Genomic DNA, 12,860 nt, shown 5'->3' on the forward strand with positions numbered 1-12,860 from the left:
GACAATTGACTGCTGCCATTTCATGGTGATGTGTACTAGTTGCATATCTGGTGATCAAATGTTTGCCATTATCTGACCTGAGGTCTGTGTATATATGTGTTATTGTTCTGCGATGGTGAATTGCTGACATCTTGTTGTGGTGCAGCCAGGCAAACTACCATAAACATCGGTAATGAACAAGGGACTGGCCTCCAGGGACTTTGTGCTCTGTGTGGTAAAATACCATTCATCCCGTAACACAACAAAATGTGCTCATGTATACACTCATGTGGACCAAAAGGTACATAAAAACTCATGCACAATAAAAAATACTGGGAAAACATTTTATCTCTAAGCCAATGCTTAGGCTACACTTTGCCACAAAATGGCTGTAGATAATAAGTCTGTCACTGATACATACTACAAAATGACTAAACTATACGACAAAAGCATTCACAACAATAGGTGTGGAAGTGTACAGGAAATGTAAAACAAGCCTCAGATTAAATTAGAGGTTGTTTAGCGAGAAGTTAAAATGTTTAATAGATCATTTATTCCCTTGGTTAGACAACATAAGAGACCTTTGCTCCAGAACATCATAAATGGTTTTATAATGTGGGTCACTCAATGCCCTTCTATTTCTTCATCGAACATTAAGAAATAGAAGAATAGTAAGAATACAATCAAATAAAAATAAAAACCACTCCTAGAGCCATATAACATAATAAAATGTCACCAACAGAAGTGTCCATCTCCTATGAAGTAAAAATATATACCTAACTATATTCAATATTTAAATACATTTTTGATGCGCATGTAATTTACAGTATATTGGGAGGTTGTGAGTATTGGTCAGAGTGAAAGTGAGAAAATGACATCAATATTTACAGTTCAAACAGGAGGATTTCTTTGGTCAATGTGACGTGTCGTCTTCTGTGAAGAGTCTCTCTCTTAGTTTGTAGTAGCCCCCCTTCCTGTCCATCAACTCCTGGTGAGTGCCCTGCTCCAGGACGGTTCCTTGGTCAATCAGAATGATCTGATCTGCCCTCTCGATGGTCTTCAGCCTGTGAGCGATCACCAGCAGGGTCTGGGAGGGGCAGCTAGCCAGGGCCTCCTGGACCTGAGACAGAGGGAACATCTGTGTGAAACCGCTAGCTAGTGCTAACCCTATTGAGAATGTCAATGCTAGCTATAGCTACGAACGTGAAACCGCTAGCACTAACCGTATTGAGCGTATGAATGATGGAAGGCTAAAGCATTCTAGTTTATGTGTGGAGGGTTGCCATACCATGTGTTCGCTCTCAGTGTCCAGTGCACTGGTGACCTCGTCCAGGATGAGGACCTGTGGCTCTCTGATCAGAGCTCTGGCGATGGCAATACGCTGCTTCTCACCACCGGACATCTGACCACCCCGCTCTCCTACATCTAATAGATGGACAAACAGTACATTTATCAAGTCTCTCCTTGTGGTCATCCACTAGTAATATATATAATATTCCTATTTGCCAGTGTACCTGTGTCATAACCCTTCTCCAGTTGGCTGATGAAGCTGTGGGCGTTGGCTCTGCGAGCAGCTTCCTGCACCCTCTCCAAAGAGCAATCTGCCAGGCCGTAGGCAATGTTGTCCTTGATGGACCCAGAGAACAGAACAGGTTCCTGGCCCACCATGGCCACCTGGTAGGGCAAAACCCATCACCAATCAGCCAATCAAAACCAATGCTATGTTTCTCCTCAAGCGAAAATGTATATGATGTTGGTAGCCATACAGGCATGGTAAAGTTGGTTATCTTGACTGCTATGCTTTCTCTAGAGATGTAAATGTGTCAATATCTGTGTAGGTATAGTCTTATGACTGCTTTGCAGGTGTGCTGGTGGTGGTGCTGGTAGCTTTCTATACTACCTTCCTGTGTAGGTAGTGGTGTTGGTAGCTGTGCAGTGGTTGTCCATCCAATAGGATCTCTCCCTGCTGAGGCTGATAGAACCTCTCCAGCAGACTAACACAGGTGCTCTTCCCCCCTCCTGACGGCCCCACCAAAGCAGTCAGCTGACCCGGCCTCAGCTCCAGAGAGAAGCCCTAAGACAAGCAGAGAGCCAATGACACACTACCTTAGCAATGGGTACATGTGAAGTCAAAAAATGTGGTGATGGCAAAACTGCCAGTTAGGGTTTTCTCAAGTTTCCAGAATTTTGCCACCCTTCTCCCAGGTGAGCTTTACCTGCAGTACTTTGCGCTCCTGGCGGGTGGGGTAGGAGAAGGAGAGGTTGTGGAAGTGGACGTGTCCAGTTAAGGTCTCTGGTTGGAGGGTCCCCTTGGTGCTGACCTGGGGCTCTCTGTCCAGATACTCAAACACCTTACCAGCCGCCCCCACCGAGTTCAGCATGTCGCCAAAGATGTAAATCAAAGTCTGGAGAGGGCAGATGTATTATACAGATGTATAATCGTAAATCAATAAACAATAGTTAGACAAAATTTTCAACAGTATCTCAGACATTAAACATGTTTATTTTTTCATTCCCTAACATTAGTATTACTTGCCTCTTCAATCAAACGTTCCCATTACTATGTACTATGTAATGACAATATTACTATTGGTTAGTTAATAGATTTGATTAGTGATCCTGTGCCTCGCCTTGCTCAAACAGTCACACTGGTAGTTGCCTACCCTGATGTTGGTTCCCAGGTTAGACTGGTAGAGGATGAAAGAGACCAGGTTCCCAGTGCTCATCTGACCTCGCTGGATAAACAGTCTGCCATAGTACAGCATGGCCACCTGCATTACCAGCGCTGTTAGCTTTAACACACACACACACGCACACACACACATAAGGACATACACTGAAGATCACATAAAGATCACATCAGAAGCATTCAACTCTTCTGAGCCTAAGGGGACAGGGAGTGATCCCTGCATACTCACTCTTCTCAGGAGCACGTACACTGCCCTGACGGTGTCCCGCCTGGTCTTGAGATTGTGGGTGTCCATCAACCTGTGGTCATAATGACCAGCCTCATTCCGCTCTGTGTTAAAGCTTCGCACGGTCCGGATTCCTGCTACTGTTTCCCCCGCTGCCTCGTTCGCCCTGGCCATGGAGTCCTGCACCTCCTTAGTGAGCCTCTGAGGAACAGTCAATACACAATAACATTTACTAGACTTTATTTTACAAGGTTACACAGTACATTTAGCAGTCACCATCTCATGTACTGTATTTTCACACCAAACATGTCAGGGCCTTCTGCATTAGATCATTTTAGGGATTTATTTCAGGGTTCGCAGGGACCAATAGATTAGTTCAGGACCTTCTGATCTGGACACAAACAGTACACTCTTAGAAAAAAGGGTTCCAAAAGGGTTCCACAGCTGTCCCCATAGGATAACCCTTTTTGGTTCCATGTAGAACCCTATGTTGAACCGGTTCTACCTGGAACCAAAAAGGGTTCTTCAAAGGGTTCTCCTATGGGCACAGCCCAAGAACCCTTTTAGGTTCTAGATATATTGTACTATACCAGGTAATAGTTGTCATAGACGCCTTGCAGCAGGCCGGTGACGGGCGTCTCCATCAGCATGAGCAGAGTGAGCTTCCAGGACAGGCTCATCATGAGCAACAGCATACCCACAATCTTAGTGAGGGTCCTCAGTAGGACGTTGACATTCAGGGCCACCGCCCGGGCCATCTTAGTGGTGTCTGTGGACAGCCTGGACGTGATGTCACCTACGAGAGTTCAGAGGTGAAAGTAAACTACATCGAATAACCAAGGAGAATAGAAGAACTAACTGATGGGGTGTTCAACAGATATTCAGCCACACATCGGAAGACAGAGGAAGTTCAATAGGAAGTGCATTCCAGTTACAGTCATTTCATGAACAAACAAGGATGCCACACATTCCAACAAGACAACAGATCGCATACTGATCATTAGTTCTTGTTTGGGGTAATCAATAAACGTGTCTCTACCTGTCTTGATGGTCTCAAAGAAGCTGATCTCCTGCATCACCAGGGCCCCAAACAGCTCTACTTTCATTCGAGAGGTGAAGCTGTTGATGGCACACATGAAGAGGCCTCCTCGACAGCCGGCACTGAAAGAGCTGAAACAGACACCATAAACTGTAGCAGTGTTGAAATAATCAAGCTGATGTTGATGTTCACTTGCAGCGGTGAAATCAGTGTATTCAATAACTGTTACATACATACATTACACAAACTACAATATGTAATGTGCGAAACTGATGGAGGCTGTAGTGGTGAAAAACAGATAGGAAGCTCTCTGGTGTATCTGCTCACCTTCCCAAAGAGTAGAGCCCCATGAGGATGATAGCTGTGAGAAAGTCATTCCACTTGTACTGGGAAGCCAAGATGTCAATCACTTTTCCTGTATAGAATGGGATGAACATTTCACCTGAAAACGCACATCGCCGTCATCATCCTCATCATACTCGCCATCATCATCATAATGATCATCATCATATAATACTCAGTAATTTTTGTTAAAACGATAAAATACTTACAGAGGACAGCCAGTGACAGGAATATAAACGCTCCAACCAACAGGAGGGTGTCAGGTCTGTAGAAGTAGAGGACTCTCATGAACAGCACTCGTGCCTTCTGTGTCTTCTCTTTCCCGTTACTTTCTTCGTTGCTGTCAGGGAAGGTTTTCTCCCAAAACAGGGCTGCTGCAGCTGCTGCCGCGGTACACAATAGCCACAAACTTGGACCCCCCAACGATCCATGCGTGCTCTCCGGTGAACTGCCATGCAGCATCAGTTGCCCGGTCTCGTAGACCGGGGCAAGGAAACAGTGCACTGCTAACCAGCGCTTCAATACGGGTTTAATCGATCCCAGTGTGAGTAGCGATACACCAAATAGTATAACTAATCGAATCCCCGCCACAACCCATAGACGCACCAGATTTCCGAAAACGTCTAAACGTATTGGTCCAGTTTTGGAAATAGATGCGCCAAAACCCGTGGCGCAAAATGTGGTTATGTCAATGCATAGACCTACAGCCATAGCGAACACGCACGTTCTAAGCATCATTTTTGTCGTCTATAATTGTTTTTAACCTATTAATTAAAAGGTGAGCGATGTCAAACACGCGAATTCGCGGAGATCTTTCCACGGAATGGATTCTTTCAGCTGTTTTCAGTCTGCGTTTTAGTTTCAATTTCACATATGCCTTCAACTCAGGCGACATTATTCTCCAAAATATCAAGCACCTTTCCATTTAGCGTTTATTCTGCGCCATAATAAATACCAGACAATAATGCTTGCACACTTAGCATAGTGGTTAATAGATCCCCACAGTGGAGGTGTCATAATACCCATAAAACCTAGCATCGTTTTTCCACCATTCATTTATTCAATCTGGTCTCTTAGCATTTCATATTATTCTGTACATAAATCCACAACAGTCAAATGGTATATATTCATTTGTGGATTTCCATCACCCATTTCGTACTATGTGTTACGAATTTACTTAACGTATGATAGTGTAACGACCCTGGGTTTATAAGCGCGGAAATCGACACTGCCGCACGAGAATGCTTTTGCTGCGCAGTCTACAGTGCGCCGAACCTCGGGCTAGAAGGTCGAGGGTTCGAGACCTGCTCCCTGCCTGTTTCATTACAATATGTTACTAATTCTAGCTAGGTGGCTAACGTTAGCTAGCTGGCTAATGTTAGTTGGGCTAGGGGTTAAGTTAGGTTAAAGGGTTAGCTAAAATGGTTAGGGTTAGCAAAAAAAGTAGTAAGTAGTTAAAAAGTTGTCTATGAGGCCAGGGCAGTGTTTCCTGTATGCTTACCCTGGGGTTACATTTTGATAACCATGTAAATCTGTCTCGGACAAGGTGACTTTTATCGATATATTCGGCTCTATTTACTCTCATATTTGAACATGCTAATCAGCATTAAAGTAGACATAATGCAAAACTACAAATCCGTGCAAGCTCCTGCACATCATCTCTATCTGACACCTTTGCTAACAGGTATTATGTCAATTTAAAACTTGCACAAGACAGTTTACAGAATTGTCCATTGAAAGAAATGTAGCCAATTTATTCATTACTACATTTTAACTAACATTAGATAGATAATCCAAATATTCTTACCTTTGTTAAATACACGCAAATACAGTGGTAAATACATGCAAATACAGTATATTGATAAAAGTCCCCTTGTCCTAGAGAGATTTACACAGTTACAAAAATTTAAAAAACGTCCCGCCAGGGTAAGCCTAAAATGAAACACAGTCCTTATTTTAAGTGTTTCTAAAATACCCTATGGGAAATATGAATGGTGGGAAAGCAATTGGAACAATTTCACTGTTTGACCACTAGGTTTTATGGGTATTATGACTCATACTGTGGTACTCTATGGTAACAGGTTTACCCTACACTCTTAGAAAAAAAGTGCTATCTAGAATCTAAAAGGGCTCTTCAGCTCTCCCCAGAGGAGAACCTTTTGAAGAAGCCTTTTGGGTTTCATGTACATCCCTTTCCACAGAAGGTTCTACATGGAACCCAAAATAGTTATACCTGGAACCACAAAGGTTTCTCCTATGGGGACAGCCGAAGAACCGGTCATGGTTTGAAGGAATCCAGCTTTTGTCAAATTAACGTCAGATTTGACTTTTCGTAGCAGGAGAATTTACGCAGCAGGTTAGGATAATTATTTTAAGCCAGGCTTCATATCCACTTATGAACTGATGACTAATCACCTAAAATTAATACAATTTGATACGAATATTCCCATGGCCTCACCAGTGCAACTGGGAACTCGGAAAAATACGAGGTGAAATCATGACGTCAGTGATCTTCAGGTCAGAAAGTTCGGAGCTCTAGAAAGAGGCCAGAGTTCCTGAGTTGGAATTCCGAGTTGGATGAACATTCAAAACGATTTTTCCCAGTCGGAGCAAGTTTATTTCCAAGTTCCCAGTTGTTTTGAACATACTGAAGTCGGAAGTCAGAAATATCAGAGTTCCCAGTTGCTTTGAACGCGTCATTATATATGGTAGACATAATCATAATAACTAAAATTATCATTACTTTTGATGGTGGCAGAATACTTCTTGAATAGTTGTTTTGGGGTTGAAAAAAACATGCTGAGAAATATCCATGGGAAAGTTGAATTTACTTGTGAATCACCCAAAAATACAGTCCAGCTTCAGGTCCCTGGCTACCCAAAATAAAATCAGTGTCTTCAACAGAGGGCATAACAATTATGAATAATTTTGAAAATGGCATGTGTAGTGAGAATATTTGACATTGTGCCAGCATAATTCATACCCCTATCCAAACATTCTATATCCTGTGTAGATTTAATATAACTGTTTGTTCGTAAGGTGGCCATATGTCCACTCACTGTTTCATAACTACGACAACTTCAGTGTTACTGTTTCCACAAGCCAGTTTTCACTGATCATAAAATGTGGGCAACTCGTTGCCCAGGATGCATTTCTCCTCTGCACCTTTTTCATCAATAGTGACAAGGTAGGCCACACCTCCGCTGGAACCATCTCGACTCATAGCCAATGAAAGTGCTGAGAGAGGAGAGGTGAAGAAAGAGAGCGAGTGAGAGCATATTATTGACAAATGACACATCTTAACAGCTTCTAATTCATGCTGTTTAGGTCATACCTGTACATCAACACATTTATTTTATTTTAAAAGTACACTTTTGGTCACTCACTGTTGACAACAAACTGTTGGCAGTCCTCTTTGCTCATGGCCTTCCGGTACTCTGCATCAACAAACCCATAGACGTAGGAGCTTCCGGAGCCGCCGACCGCAAAGGGTTGTCTGGACAACAGCCCATTCAGGGTCACATACACCTGGGAGGGGTCAATGAGAGGGGAATGCTTGAGCACAGCAACCTAGCAAACTCTGAAAAAGTTCAATATTATGCAGACTAGTGAACAACTGTGAGTTTGAGGCAGCTGAGTTTGATTCTGTAATTGTACTCATGGTACATTTTGTTGAGCAAACACTCAAAACTATTTAACAAAAAATGTATATTTAAAATGACCTCTTCTAAGCTTCAGGGATTAGTTAAACTGTTCCAGATGCAAGAACATTTCCTGAAAGGGACACAAAAATCAATTAATAAAGATTGGACTAGTGTTTATAGATGTGGCATTTCTATTTAATCAGCCTGTTACGAACCCTGAGTCAACTTTTGGAACTAATTGTATTTGACCAGATACAATGCTATTTTACAGCAAACAAATTGGCAACAGACTTTCAGCACACTCATAGGGAAGGACATTCAACAAGCGCAACACTTACACAAATGACTGATGATTGGCAGAACAGAAATGTATGATAAAAAGATTGTGGGAGCTGTTTTGCGAGACTTCAGTGCAGCTTTTGACATTATCGATCATAGTTTGCTGCTGGATAAACGTATGCGTTATGGCTTTACACCCCCTGCTATATTGTGGATAAAGAGTTACCTGTCTTTAAAAATATATATTTTACTTAACTAGGCAAGTCAGTTAAGAACAAATTCTTATTTTCAATAACAGCCTAGGAACAGTGGGTTAACTGCCTTGTTCAGGGGCAGAACAACATATTTTTACATTGTCAGCTCAGGGATTTGATCTTGCAACCGTCTGGTTCCTAGTCCAAAGCTTTAACCACTAGGCTACCTGCCACCACAGAGGGTGTTCTTTAATGGAAGCTTCTCCAACGTAATCCAGCTGTTTAGGCCCCATACTTAAAAAAAAAACTTTACTAACGACATGCCTCTGTCTTTGAGTAAAGCAAGTGTGTCTATGTATGCGGATGACTCAACACTATACACATCAGCTACTACAGTGACTGAAATGACCGCAACACTTAACAAAGAGCTGAAGTTAGTTTCAGAATGGGTGGCAACGAATAAGTCCGTTCTAAATATTTCAAAAACATACAGCATTGAATTTGGGACAAATCATTTTGGGACAAAATCTCAACTAAATCTTATAATGAATAATGTGGAAATTGGGGCCTCCCGGGTGGCGCAGTGGTCTAGGGCTGTGCCACCAGAGACTCTGGGTTCGAGCCCAGGCTCCATCGCAGCCGGTCGCGACCAGGAGGCCCATGGGGCAGTGCACAATTGGCCCAGCGTCGTTTGGGAGGGCTTGGCCGGCGGGGATATCCTTGTCTCATCATGCACTAGCGACTCCTGTGGCGGGCCGGGTGCAGTGCACACTGACCAGGTCGCTAGGTGTACAGTGTTTCCCCTGACACATTGGTGCGGCTGGCTTCCAGGTTGGATGCGAGCTGTGTTAAGAAGCAGTGCGGCTTGGTTGGGTTGTGTTTCGGAGGACACATGACTCTCCCAAGTCCATGAGGGAGTTGTAGCGATGAGACAAGACAGTAACTACCAGCAATTGGATACCACAAAATTGGGGAGAAAAAGGGGGTGTAAAAATAATAATAATGAGAAAATTGAGCAAGTTGAGGTGACTAAACTGCTTAGAGTAAACTGTAATGGTCAAAATGTACTGATACAACAGTAGCTAAGATGGGGAGAAGTCTGTCCATAATAAAGCGCTTTTTAACAACATTATCAACAAGGCAGGTCCTACAGACCTTAGTTTTGTCGCACCTGGATTATTGTTCAGTAGTGTGGTCAGGTGCCAAAAAGAGGGACAAAGGAAAATTACAATTGGCTCAGAACAGGGCAGCACGGCTGGCCCTTAAAAGTACACGGGGAGCTGACATTAATAATATGCATGTCAATCTCCCATGGCTCAAAGTGGAAGAGAGATTGACTTCATCACTACTTGTTTTTGTAAGGAGTGTTGACAAGCTGAATGCGCCGAGCTGTCTGTTTAAACTACTAGCACACAGCTCAGACACCCATGCATACCTCACAAGACAAGGTACATACCTCACAACTATGGGAGATAGTTCTCTCACGTCACCCTGCTCCTCCGCTCTCTCCACTGGCTTCCAGTTGAAGCTCGCATCCGCTAAAAGACCATGGTGCTTGCCTACGGAGCTGTGAGGGGAACGGCACCTCAGTACCTCCAGGCTCTGATCAGGCCCTACACCCAAACAAGGGCACTGCGTTCATCCACCTCTGGCCTGCTCGCCTCCCTACCACTGAGGAAGTACAGTTCCCGCTCAGCCCAGTCAAAACTGTTCGCTGCTCTGGCCCCCCAATGGTGGAACAAACTCCCCCACGACGTCAGGACAGCGGAGTCAATCACCACCTTCCGGAGACACCTGAAACCCCACCTCTTTAAGGAATACCTAGGATAGGATAAAGTAATCCTTCTCACCCCCCCTTAAAAGATTTAGATGCACTATTGTAAAGTGGCTGTTCCACTGGATGTCATAAGGTGAATGCACCAATTTGTAAGTCGCTCTGGATAAGAGCGTCTGCTAAATGACTTAAATGTAATGTAAATGTAAGACATGCCACCAGAGGTCTCTTCACAATCCCCAAGTCTATGGGAGGCGGACAGTACTACATAGAGTATTGAGTACATGGAACTCTATTCCACATCAGGTAACTGATGCAAGCAGTAGAATCAGATAAAAAAAATATTAAAAAATAATAATACACTTTATGGAACAGCGGGGAGTGTGAAGAGACACACACAGGTACAGGCACACGCACACAGACGCTAACTCACGCACTCTACACACATGTACACTGTAATACTTTACATTTTGTATTGTAGATATGTAGTGGTGTAATAATGTTATATGATGTACTGTTTTATGTTTTGTTTTATGTGTGATGTAAGTGCCTGAATGTGTTTGGACCCCAGAAAGAGTAGCTGCTGGATCCCCAATAAATACAAAGTACCAATGTAATGACTAACCTGTCCCCCTCCTCTCTTGTCCCACCCGGCAACAATGAGATGTGCTGACAGCTCTTCTTTGTACTTGTACGAGATGTTTTTCACCAGAGTGGCAGCTGAACGAACTTGAGGATCCTCTCCAACCTCAATGCTGAGTTCAAGAGGTCACAAGTCACAGCTCAATAGCAGAATTCTTTAAATGCGACTATATAAGCAACTCCCCATGAGAACACGTGAAAATGCACAGTGTCAGTCTAGAAAACCTTTTCCGTACATTTAACTCAACCAAATGTGTTACACATAGCACTAGAGCTTTGCCAACCACAATACATAGCCATGCAGTGGGTAATACCTGTGCACATCCAGCTGGTAGTTGACCATCTCAGCAATGGTCTGGGCGTCTGCAGCCGAGCCTGACAGGGCGCAGTAGATCTTGTCATGGAGGAGAGAGAGCTTGTTCATCACCCGGTTCACCACAGTCTCCCTATGAGGGAAGGAGGGAAGAGGGAGGATGGGTGGAGGGAAAACTGAGGTTTGAGGGAGGACTTTTTTAATGTTCATAAGTAAATGATTGTCTCTCTAAGACTTGGAACAGCGACTTACCCAGCAGACACTCGAGAGTCAGAGCCCAGCACCACACCTCCATCAAACTCAATAGCAATGATGGTGGTCTGAAAGCAAAGCGCAGACACAATTTTGATTAAGTGCATAATTAAATGACTCAATTGAATGACTCAACATAGTTACGTTCACTTTGACATGAACCAATAGACGGTGTTTATACGTTAATAAAAATAAACAAAAACAGAATGCACACCCCAAGATTTTACAGCGAGAACACTTCTCTAGGCTAACATCAATTCCTGGTCCAAACATGTCATTAAATGATACTCACCCCAGTTTTGACTTCTTCGGATAGCCACCCTGGCTCTGATGATTCATCTAACATATTGAAGCACTTTAGTTTTGTGGCTGGTCGCGCTGATACCTGTGCAGTGCGCACGGTGTGTGAGAAGCCTAATGATTCAACGCGAAATGAAATGAAAAGAAAAAGAAAACACCAAACGACGCCTCATTTAGGACTTACACGAATGATTACTATTCAACTGTACTGTTGTATTAAGTATCAACTCTTAAATATATTTGAGCAAGAAACCGTCATTAATTTCTGTCTCGTCCACCATTTTTTGGCATAAACTGAAAATGAAAGTTACATTGTCAGTCACAGACCGGCAGGTGAGAGGCTGATATCATTTCTCAATAAACGTTTTAGTTTTTGGTTTGGCTCTGTACTCCAACAATTTGGATTTGAAATGATACAATGACTACGAGGTTAAAGTGTAGACTGTCAGCTTTCACTTGAGGGTGTTTTCATCCGTAGCGGATGAACCGTATAGAAATTACAGCACTTTTTGTACATAGTCCCCCATTTTAGGGGAGCAGAAGTATTGGGACAAATTCACTCATATGTGTATTAAACTATTAAAAAGTGAAGTATTTGGGCTCATATGTATAGCACGCAATGGCTACATCAAGCATGTGACTCTAAATGTGTTGGATGCATTTTCTGTTTGTTTCAGATTGTGTTTCAGAATATTTTGTGCCCAATAGAAATGAATGAGAAATATTGTATTGTGCCATTTGGGAAGTCACTTTCATTGTACATAATAATTTAATGTTTTTAAACATTCTACATTCATGTGGACATGACCATGATTACGGATGAATCGTGAATAATGATGAGTGAGAAAGTGCCAACCTCCCCTGTTATTGTAATGGTCAGGGATTAGCATATCTTGGGGGGATGCTATTTGTGCACTCATCATGCACTTTCTCACTCATCATATAAAAGTTTTAAGTTGTACCAATATGTACTAATTGTAATGATTTGTATGTTGCTGTCTTGTAAATACATAGGTTTAGATACAGACAGTTATGCATTAGTTATAACAGGCTTATAATATTTACTAATTTTCTATTGCTAATGATGCCTCAAATTAAATAGGGCGTATTCCCTCAGAAATAGCCTACTCAATTATAGTGGGGTCTGTCAGATTTACATATTTATAATCAAACACACTTACATGCTG

General features: G+C 42.8%; 2 protein-coding genes across 2 annotated transcripts; both read right to left on the bottom strand.

Annotated features, from left to right (window-relative positions):
• Positions 1–504: 504 nt before the first annotated feature.
• On the bottom strand, positions 505–6,935 carry LOC118398186 (antigen peptide transporter 2-like). Its single transcript, XM_035793276.2, has 11 exons — positions 4,485–6,935; positions 4,261–4,375; positions 3,934–4,064; positions 3,485–3,690; positions 2,898–3,095; positions 2,643–2,771; positions 2,196–2,384; positions 1,880–2,053; positions 1,494–1,653; positions 1,268–1,404; positions 505–1,099 (listed from the first exon to the last, which is right to left on the bottom strand). Exons 1-11 carry the CDS (start codon positions 5,011–5,013, stop codon positions 893–895), a joined length of 2,175 nt encoding a protein of 724 aa, XP_035649169.1. The 5' UTR covers positions 5,014–6,935; the 3' UTR covers positions 505–892.
• Positions 6,936–7,086: 151 nt separating this feature from the next.
• Positions 7,087–11,989, bottom strand: LOC118398189 (proteasome subunit beta type-9). The gene is made up of 6 exons (XM_035793280.2): positions 11,666–11,989; positions 11,374–11,441; positions 11,123–11,254; positions 10,792–10,921; positions 7,662–7,803; positions 7,087–7,512 (listed from the first exon to the last, which is right to left on the bottom strand). Exons 1-6 carry the CDS (start codon positions 11,717–11,719, stop codon positions 7,385–7,387), a joined length of 654 nt encoding a protein of 217 aa, XP_035649173.1. The 5' UTR covers positions 11,720–11,989; the 3' UTR covers positions 7,087–7,384.
• Positions 11,990–12,860: the final 871 nt, after the last annotated feature.

This window comes from Oncorhynchus keta, chromosome 19 (genome assembly GCF_023373465.1).
Source record: "Oncorhynchus keta strain PuntledgeMale-10-30-2019 chromosome 19, Oket_V2, whole genome shotgun sequence".
In the NCBI taxonomy this organism is placed as follows: Eukaryota; Metazoa; Chordata; class Actinopteri; order Salmoniformes; family Salmonidae; genus Oncorhynchus; species Oncorhynchus keta.

Bases quoted from the DNA above. Each gene is read 5' to 3' on its own strand.
- LOC118398189 (XM_035793280.2), bottom strand. From the start codon at position 11,719: ATGTTAGATGAATCATCAGAGCCAGGGTGGCTATCCGAAGAAGTCAAA. The intron at 10,922-11,122 runs GTATTACCCACT...TCTTGAACTCAG, and splicing joins TACCAGCTGGATGTGCACAG to CATTGAGGTTGGAGAGGATC. The intron at 7,804-10,791 runs GTTAGTCATTAC...GACCCCTCCCAG, and splicing joins ACAAGAGAGGAGGGGGACAG to GTGTATGTGACCCTGAATGG.
- LOC118398186 (XM_035793276.2), bottom strand. From the start codon at position 5,013: ATGATGCTTAGAACGTGCGTGTTCGCTATGGCTGTAGGTCTATGCATT. The intron at 4,065-4,260 runs GTGAGCAGATAC...TGTCTGTTTCAG, and splicing joins GGGCTCTACTCTTTGGGAAG to CTCTTTCAGTGCCGGCTGTC. The intron at 1,654-1,879 runs GTAGTATAGAAA...TTGCCCTACCAG, and splicing joins ACCACTACCTACACAGGAAG to GTGGCCATGGTGGGCCAGGA.